Source organism: Symphodus melops, assembly GCF_947650265.1.
Source record: "Symphodus melops genome assembly, chromosome: 7".
In the NCBI taxonomy this organism is placed as follows: Eukaryota; Metazoa; Chordata; class Actinopteri; order Labriformes; family Labridae; genus Symphodus; species Symphodus melops.
Window position 1 is genome coordinate 28,887,101 of NC_136697.1, and position 9,798 is coordinate 28,896,898.

The 9,798-nt window shown below is 48.7% G+C and overlaps 1 protein-coding gene across 1 annotated transcript; it reads left to right on the forward strand.

The window, feature by feature from the left end:
- Positions 1-5,393: 5,393 nt before the first annotated feature.
- On the forward strand, positions 5,394-9,298 carry ptmab (prothymosin alpha b). The gene is made up of 5 exons (XM_079349079.1): positions 5,394-5,694; positions 7,923-7,988; positions 8,100-8,184; positions 8,283-8,368; positions 8,467-9,298. Exons 1-5 carry the CDS (start codon positions 5,650-5,652, stop codon positions 8,509-8,511), a joined length of 327 nt encoding a protein of 108 aa, XP_079205205.1. The 5' UTR covers positions 5,394-5,649; the 3' UTR covers positions 8,512-9,298.
- The last annotated feature ends 500 nt before the right edge of the window (positions 9,299-9,798 follow it).

Sequence of the window (9,798 nt, forward strand, 5' to 3'; positions counted from 1 at the left end):
CCACAGTGGATGCAGCTTAATGATGTATCCTATCATAACATCATACCACAGACTGTCTGCACGCCACCTCTACAGACTGTCTGCACGCCATCTCTACAGACTGTCTGCACGCCACCTCTACAGACTGTCTGCACGCCACCTCTACCGTCTCTACAGACTGTCTGCACGCCACCTCTACTGACTGTCTGCACGCCACCTCTACCGTCTCTACAGACTGTCTGCACGCCACCTCTACCGTCTCTACAGACTGTCTGCACGCCACCTCTACCGTCTCTACAGACTGTCTGCACGCCACCTCTACCGTCTCTACAGACTGTCTGCACGCCACCTCTACCGTCTCTACAGACTGTCTGCACGCCATCTCTACCGTCTCTACAGACTGTCTGCACGCCACCTCTACCGTCTCTACAGACTGTCTGCACGCCACCTCTACCGTCTCTACAGACTGTCTGCACGCCACCTCTACTGACTGTCTGCACGCCACCTCTACCGTCTCTACAGACTGTCTGCACGCCACCTCTACTGACTGTCTGCATGCCACCTCTACAGACTGTCTGCACGCCACCTCTACCGTCTCTACAGACTGTCTGCACGCCACCTCTACTGACTGTCTGCATGCCACCTCTACTGACTGTCTGCACGCCACCTCTACCGTCTCTACAGACTGTCTGCACGCCACCTCTACCGTCTCTACAGACTGTCTGCACGCCATCTCTACCGTCTCTACAGACTGCACGCCACCTCTACCGTCTCTACAGACTGTCTGCACACTTTTACACAGGTCCGCCATTTTTATTCTCTCTACAAAGGACTGATGTCTGCTGGGTAAACTCAGGGGGCGGGGCTTATTGCATTTAAAGAGACACACACACTAAAACGGAGCGTTCACAGAGAGCTGGTCTCTGCAGGGTCACGTCCTCTGCTGCTTCATGTTATATTTGGACCACAGCTCAGAGGCACTGATGTTTCATTGAGACCACAGGGGGGCGCTGTTTGAAGAGGTGGAGAAGCCTCTTTAAACCCCTCTGTGAGGAACTGAAGTGTTGCGTTGACTTTGGCGCCCTCTACTGATAAAACAAGGAGACCTTTGTGCATGTTTCAATAAAATGAAATAAAAGAAGTTTAAAAAAATAAAAATGAAAGTCGCTCAGAAACATGTGTCAAACAGTGTGAAGTAAAGAGTGAGGCAACGAGCCGCTCTGTGTGCAGCTTTTATCTGAACACATTCTTCATCCCTGACTCGCTGATAGGATCCTGCGTTTGTTGATTCTGCCTCCTGAAAGCGTCCACTTCCCCGCGTCCCCGCGACAGGTTCAAACACGCCGTCTGACACGAGAGCAGCCCAGAGACACTTCTTCTTCTTCTTCTTCTCTCTCACGTCCACCACGGTCAGGACGAGAGCAGGAACAACAACAGGCTCTAAGTGTACCTCGGGTTCGTCCCCCGCAGACTGATCCGCAGCCTGGATTAACTCTAAACCTGGATTAGTGTCACCTCTGAGGCTCCGAATATTTAAACTCTGCTTTACGCACGCTCCATTGATGAACTTTTCACTCAGTTGAAATAGTTAAGAAGATATTTTCATTTCGATGATCTTCTTATGATCCTCGACTCGATCACTTGATAGCTGCCTGTGATTTCAGGACTTAAAGGTTTGTTTAGCACCAACAGCCCAGTCCAGGTCCATGCTCGTGGATCTCATGTTATCGAGGCTCCACCAACCCAAACCCTCAAGTTCTCCCGCTCTGCAGTCGATCTGATTGATTTCATTGGGAATGTTGAACTTTGGACCTCAGATACAAAGAGACGGCAGAACAAAGAAACAAACGACCTCGACTGTAAAACAAAAGTCTTCAAAGACTTTTAGTCAACGTTTGTCTTCCAGGCGACCGTCTGAAAACAGCTCCGAGACCCCCCCCCCCCCCCCGTCAGTCCCTGAAGGAGGCTTTGGAGTCCCATCGACGGCGGTCTCCAAGCTGTAAATGCTGTCTCGCCTCTAGTGGACACTCGATGAACTGCAGGATTTTGCACTTCTCGCTCGCAGCCAACAAATACAGAACAAATGTAGTTAAATTGCACCCTTTCAAAATAAGACAAACAGTGAAAAAAGTGATGAATCAGTTCATGCAGTTTTGCTGTTTCTGGACTTCACAATAAATAAGCTCTGGACATGTGTGTTCTTGTGGTGGGGGGATCCAAACCCCCTCACAGTGTGGTCACATTAACGGGTTAAAGGGGCCCCGCAGTGAAAATGTTATCTTTTGGCCCCAATTATAACTTAAATAAGTGCGGCCTGAAAGCTGTGAACTGACACAGGGCCCCTCTACAGGACGGGGCCAGAAGATTAAGGAGTGATCCCGGACCTGTCTCAGTTGATATTGTACTTCAATGGTGCAAATTCCTAAACAAATCTGCAGTTAATCAAATTATGCACAACCAATTGACACACATTGAACCTGAGGCTTTAGGGGGCTCCTCGGGGGTTTGGGGCCCCACCACAGCTGAACGCTCGGCCCGGCCTCTCAGGCGTGAACTGGGTTGTAACTGGTCTGAGTCTGTTTCCACTGCAGGAGCTCAACTTCCTTTAATAGACAATAGAAATAGACAAACGCACCTTTCAGAGTGTGTGTGTGCGTCGCTCAAAATATTAAAATATATTTTAATAAGACCCAAAAAAGAAGGAAGACCACATGTCAGGAATCAGTCCACAGACTCATTTATGGCTTTATGGTCTCTACAGGCCACCATACGACCTCAAAGCAACGATCAGTGTAACGTCAAAATGGATCTTTAATTTACATGTTTATTTTTGTTGAATTATATAAATATATTAGAAGTTATTATAAGTATCCGGTTCGAGTCCCGGTGCAGACCTGCTAGCTGGAGAGAGGCCAGACCACTTCCTGCGCCCTGCCAAGGTGCCCTTGAGCAGGGCACTGAAATCCCCCCCTCCCCTCCAACCAGCTCAGGAGCGCCTGGGGGGGAGGGGGGCGCTCCCTCACTCTGACGTCTCTCCATTAGTGCAGGTCCAAACATCCTGTTTGTGCATGTGTGCATAAAGCCAGTGGTCCGGTCCGGATCAGTACGGTCCGGATCCAGTTCACATTTCCACCACCAACCGTCCCAGAACTGAACCGTCTGTGAGTCGATGATTCCACAGAGTGTAAAAACCTTCTTGAATTGATAAATAAAGTTTTATTAATTTGAACCTAATTTCCCTTCAGGATCAATAAAGTGAATCTTCTTCTTCTTCTTCTCTGTATGATCTGACATGAAAGAGCAGCTGATTCTCTCTGTGTTAAAGTTCATTCATCATTTGGTTTTCTAATATTCTTTATGACGCTGGAAAAAGTCTCCTCAAAGTGTGAACAGGTGAACTCTCATATTTTACACTTTGAGCCCCTGAAGTCCGATAAAATCTAAAATACAACATTATTAAGTTACCATCTCAGCTGTCAGCCTTATTATATTGTATTATTATTATTATTATTATATTGTATTATTATTATTATATTGTATTATTGTTATTATTATATTGTATTATTATTATTATTATATTGTATTATTATTATATCGTATTATTATTATTATTATACCGTATTATTATTATTATACTGTATTATTATTATTATATTGTATTATTATTATTATTATTATTATATTGTATTATTATTATTATTATATTGTATTATTATTATTATACTGTATTATTATTATTATTATATTGTATTATTATTATTATACTGTATTATTATTATTATTATATTGTATTATTATTATTATATTGTATTATTATTATTATATTGTATTATTATTATTATTATTCTATTGTATTATTATTATTATATTGTATTATTATTATTATTATATTGTATTATTATTATTATTATTATTATGATATTGTTTGATGTGTTCCTCTGTTTGTGGGACTTCAGGAGCTCGCTCATCATGTGGATGTTTTGAGCGGTTTAGATGTGTTTCCTGTGAGCACACAGTCTTAATGTGCTCGCTGCTGATTGAAATATATGTGAGTGAAAACACGGTGAGAGAAGAAGAGGGATCACTTCCTCTGTGCTCGGCTCTCACACAAACCTACATGTGTGATATGTTTCAAACCCAGGTGAGAGGATGAGGAGGATGCTCTCACAGGTCATTCCTTCCTGTCAGCACAGAAGGTGAAAGCCAACATGTGAAAGCCTGAAGTGTAACACGACACCGACACACCGCCGTCCTGATCCACGATCCGGATCCGGACTTTACCGCGCGCACGCAGAAACACCGTTTGAACTGACCGACGTCCCCGCGAGCCAATCAGCATCTGCCGTGCGCCAAAAGCTGCGCTTATTCCACTTAGCCGACCAATCAGAGGCGAGCTCGGCGGCCGAGTGCGTCACCAGAGTGAAATGTGAATGTGGGCTGCCTGTCAGCGGACCAGTCCGCTCCCATCCCCCCATCCCGAGCGAGCAATGGCGGCTGCTTTTTTGTGGCGCTTTGTCCTCCTCATGCTCAGCTCGTTAAAGTGCTAAACTCGGTAAGGACCAGAATGCGTGATTCATAAGAATGCGTGTCACCTCATGAGCACATCCACACGGACACTTCTCGCACTTGTCTCATCGCATGTCTGTTAATGTCGCACTGCTCTTCTTCTTCTTCTTCCTCCCTCCTCCTCTTCTTCTTCTTCTAACAATGGAGATGAGGAAATGAGGCCAGCACCGTGTCACTGCAGCAGCTCACTGATCACCACACTCTGTCTGTCTTATGAATGTTTATTCGTGTGTCGACCTTGGCGCACCAATTTATGTCTCGTTATATAAAAAAAAAAAAAAAAAAAAAAAAAGGCTGAAGCGCGTAAAGTGCGCACATCCAGAGCCGAGGGAGGAAGGGGGCGGGGCTTCTTCTCTCATCCATGAAGCGCTCTGATGAGACATGGCGGCGTGTTACACATTTTACAGGCTTTAAACTGAAACCGGAGAAGAGTCCGTGTTTTATTCACACATTTCATCTCAACACCGTCGACATTTTTTGCCTCCTTCACCCCCCCCCCCCCCCCTTCTCCTCCTCCTCCTCCGTGAAAGCCTCTTATTCCCTCGTTGCGTGGGGAAGGTGGGCGGGAAAATCTCCCCATCCTCGCGCTTGACTCGACCAGACGAACATCAATCAATCAGAAAGTGACACCGCGTCGCTCCTGCCACACGTTAAAGTGCGCACATCGACGTGACGCGGGTTCTCCCGGTTTAACGGAGTCCAGGTGACTCTCCGGTCCGTTTACCGTCGAGTTTAATCGGTGAAGTTCTTGTTTTTGTGGCGGTGTGAGGAGAGGGGGGGGGGCTGGAGGGGCGGGTGGGGGGGGGGGGGAGAGACTGTAGCAGCGGAGGATGAAGGAGGGAGGGGGCGTGGCTTGTGGTTTGAGAAATTCTAGCCATTGTTCCACTCCAACGCTTGGAGAGAACACCTCTGTGGCGCTCTCAGCCAATCAGGCGCCACCGACTTGCTCATGACTCCGCCCACTAGGCTATATTAAAGCCCCGGCCGTGAGCAGCGCTGGCCACTGGCACAATATAACCCTGTTAGATCCACTCACCAAGAGAAGGGGATTTACTTTATCCAAGCTTTCAGTTCAGCCGTCCTTTATTTTATTCCTCTAAAACAATGGCAGACACAAAAGTTGACTCCGGAAAGGATATCTCAGCAAAGGTAAGCCTCCTCACACCTGCACTCAGCCCCTCACTCTCCAGCCTCTAACCTACATTCTTTTTAAAACCCTCCGTCGTCGCTTCGCGCTCAGTCGGACTCAGCGGGAGGAAAAGCCCGTCTTCAACTCTTTTTTTTTTTTTTTTCTTCTTCTCGTATTTCGTGTTTTAAATGTGACCTGTGATGTAAAACGTGTCAGAACCAGAAAGAGAAGCTCCGAGCTCCGCATCATGGAGACAGGCTGCGCGCATTGTCCGGAGAGGGAGAGCCTGCCTGCCTGCCTGCCTGCCTGCCTGCGCGGGTTCTTTGTTTATCCAAGCGGCTCGGTTCTCCTCTCCCCCCCCAAACACGGAACAGCAGCTCCGGACCCAAACAGCGGACCTCCTCCAGCCGCTCCCGCTCACTCTCCCCCCGGGCTCCTCCGGCGCTTCACCCGCCGCGCTCCGCGCTGAACTGACGCGCACATTATTATTATTATTATTATGATTTTGGTGAAATACATCTTTGGATGAAAATGGAAGGCAGCAGGGCTTCATGCTGAAGGGACGCGCCAGCAGCTGATCTGTTTAATTGATCAAGTGATAAGTAGCTGCTGGGGCTGGAGGGGATTTTCTCCGGCTCTCCAGCTGGGTCTGGATCTGAAGTTGGTCCGTTTGAATGGAGCGCAGAGCGGCAGGCAGGCGGTGCGTAATTCTCCCTCCTGTCAACTTTCAGGGCTTCAGGTCGTGTTGTGTTTTTGTTTCTCGGCTCTGATGTGGGACCGTCGGGCCTGAGCGGCTGCACCGACTGACCCGGTTTGTTTACCGACTCGGGGAGGTCGGCAGCAGCAGCAGCAGCTGCTGCACGCGCGCTGTTGATTCCGCCTCAGTTTAGCGGAGAGTCTGTCACAGCGAGCCGCGGCTTCCGCTTCTTCTTCTTCTGTATTTTTGGAGCACGCTTGCAGGGCGCGTTTACGTCTCAGGGGAAAACTTTTCTCTATTTTTTCAGTAAAGCAGCCCACTTCTCTCGCGTGAGTGTGTGTGTGTGTGTGTGTGAGAGAGAGAGAGAGTGTGTGTGTGTGTGTGTGTGTGTGTGTGGCCGGGCTGTGGAGGTGTGATGTGACGGGGCTGGTTTTCCCCTCTTTGTGGTCCGTCACCGGGTCCGGACTCTCTGAGCACCTCTGTGCTTCAGTAAATGTTCATTTGAGTCCGCTCGGACTTTGGATGTGATCGGGTAAACTTTAAACGCCCCGCGGGGGGGTCGGGTCGGGGGGGGGGGGCACACGGAGCCAGTCTTTAGATCGCACCGCGGGGCTGAATAATTCAGAGTGAGTGTAAGGACTGAACATATGGAGAGTGTGTAGAGGGAGAAGTTGGGCCTGGTAATCCTGCTCACTCACTGTTTGTGGAGCATTTTTACGCACAGTGGAAGAGTGAGCGCGAGCGAGCAGCCTCGAGCTCAACTCAACCTCATTTGTCTCCTGCCAAGGAGCCTGCGATGCTCCTAAACGGCTTAATGGCTTTTAACCAATAAGATTATGTAAAGCAATGAATCGATGTGTCGGCTGCGCGCGCGCGGACGGACGATGTCGACTCAACGAGGAAACCGGGCGCTATTAATAGGCTCCTCGGCGGACGCTTTTCCGGTGTGAGCGGGGCGCAGAAACCCCCCGAAGGTGTGTGTTACGGTGTGTGCGCGCGTGCTCCGGTGCGTCACGCGGCTTCTTGTCGCTTTTTCTGGCCGCTTTTCTCGCCTGCCATGTGTCGCCTTCTATTGTCCTCCGTTACAACGAGCGGCCAGCAGCGTGCATCGCGCTCACCGCCGCCTCCCCCTTCCCCTCCCTCCTCCTCCTCCTCCCCCTCCATCGCCCCCCTCCTTCTCCTCCTCCTCCCGCCCTCCCCTGCTTCTGCGCCGTCCTGTGTTATTTTAAATGGCGCGGTGCATCCTGGGTATTGCAGTGCCTCTCCCGGGCGTGTCTCGTGACATATGGCGGTGACGGCAGCCAGCAGAAGACTACAATACCCAGAGTGCTCCTGGGAGCACATCAAAGTATCAGATTACAACACATTAGAGGGGATGGAGGGGGAGGATCTGCAGAGAGCAGCATGAAGTTTAAATAGGAAGGCTTCAATCTGACTGAGCTCCCAGCATGCACTGGGGCTCAATAAACAGGCCATCAGTTAGCAGCAGCACGCTGTAATAAATCAGCTGCATGTTTTTTTAATTGGCTTTTAAATGTGTTTGTGTTCCAGGAACTGAAAGAGAAGAAGCTCCAGGAGGAGAAGGAGAACGGCAAAGATGCTGCCACCAACGGAAAGGTAAACGCCTCCGCCGCACGCCGCCGCCGCACGCCACTCCTGCTCTTTACACACTTCTCTTTTAACTTTCTAAACTTTTCTTTTATTAACTTTCTAAACTTTCTTTTCCAGGAGAACGAGGAGAACGGTGAGCCCGAGGTAGACGATGAAGACGACGATGAGGTGGACGAGGAGGACGAGGAAGACGAGGGAGAAGGTGAGCGTCCATGTTCTCAGTTTGATTTTGTCTTTAATCGTTTTTTTTTTCCGATGACGTTCAAACGTCTCACGATCTCTCCCTCCTTCGCTCTGCAGGCGACGAGGAAGACGAGGAGGACGACGACGACGAGATCGAGGGCGGCACAAAACGGGCAGCTGACGATGACGACGACGACGACGAGGTGAGGCGCCGAGATCAACCCGAGGTTTAGAGGGAGCTCGATCGCCCGCTTCCTCACTAACTCACCTCCTTCTTCTTCTTCTTCTCGTCTTTCTTCAGGACGACGTCGAAACCAAGAAGCAGAAAACCGACGAAGACGATTGATGCGTTTCTCCCCCCGCGCCATCCTGCTGAACAACTTCCTGATTCTTCACCTCTGACTGTTTTCACGTCACAGGTGGGGGGGCTGGAGGACTGATTTAAAAAAAGGAAAAAAAATAATGAATAAAAAAAAAAAATCCAACATGGTCATTAGCAAGTAGAGTTCAACAAAACATCTACCACACACACACACACACACACACACACACACACCAGATCTCCCCTCAAAACCCAATTTTCTAGAGGAAACGACGCCAACACACGACGCAGAAATCCGGCTTCTCTTCAACAACACGAAAGGAGAATTTGTTTGTATTTTTATTTACATTTTATATTTTTGTACATATTGTTAAGAGGACGAGGACGAGAGAGAGAGGAGGAGGAGGAGGGGGGGGGGGGGTCAGTCTCTCTCTCTCTCTCTCTCTCTCTGCAGCGATCTTGTCAGACCAAATCGGTGCTTCTTTAACGAAAGATTTTACTTGGTTGACCATGTTACGAAAACCGACGTGTAAAAACAGCTCAAAAAGAATCAAACATGAAAGACAAAAACCTGTTAAGCCGTTGAACTCAGAGCATTCCAGTAAATTTAATGTATGTACTTTAGCTGTACCATAACTCGTTTGTTTGTATGGGAGGGGAAGGCCAAAGAAAAGAGCCTCTTTTCTTTTTCCTGGTTTCTTTTTTTTCTTTGTTTTTTTGTCAGCGACTTTTTGTTTTATGACGGCCTGTTTTGATGTATGTGCGAAGTTTGTTGTTTGACAATAAACCGGACTTTATTTTGTGAGTTGTACCTCCGATCTCTGCTCGTTTCTTTTTCTTCCCTCCCAGGAGCTGCAGGTGAGGAGTGTTCAGGACTCTGAGAGGTTCAGGACTCTGAGAGGTTCAGGACCCTGAGAGGTTCAGGACTCTGAAAGGTTCAGGACCCTGAGAGGTTCAGGACTCTGAGAGGTTCAGGACTCTGAGAGGTTCAGGACTCTGAGAGGTTCAGGACCCTGAGAGGTTCAGGACTCTGAGAGGTTCGGGACCCTGAGAGGTTCAGGACCCTGAGAGGTTCGGGACCCTGAGAGGTTCAGGACCCTGAGAGGTCCTGCTAGTCCTGCAGCTTGAATCCCACACCTGCCTCAGGTGAAGGTTTGCATGAAGACGTTTTTCAAACCTGTAGTGGCTCCAGAGAGAGAGAGAGAGAGAGAGAGAGGGCGAACGAGCTCTGTGCTGCTCTGAGTTTCTGTTCAGTGAAACTTAAAGCGCTCTGCAGCTCATTGAACTGTAGCGTCAGAAATGTTCCTCAGG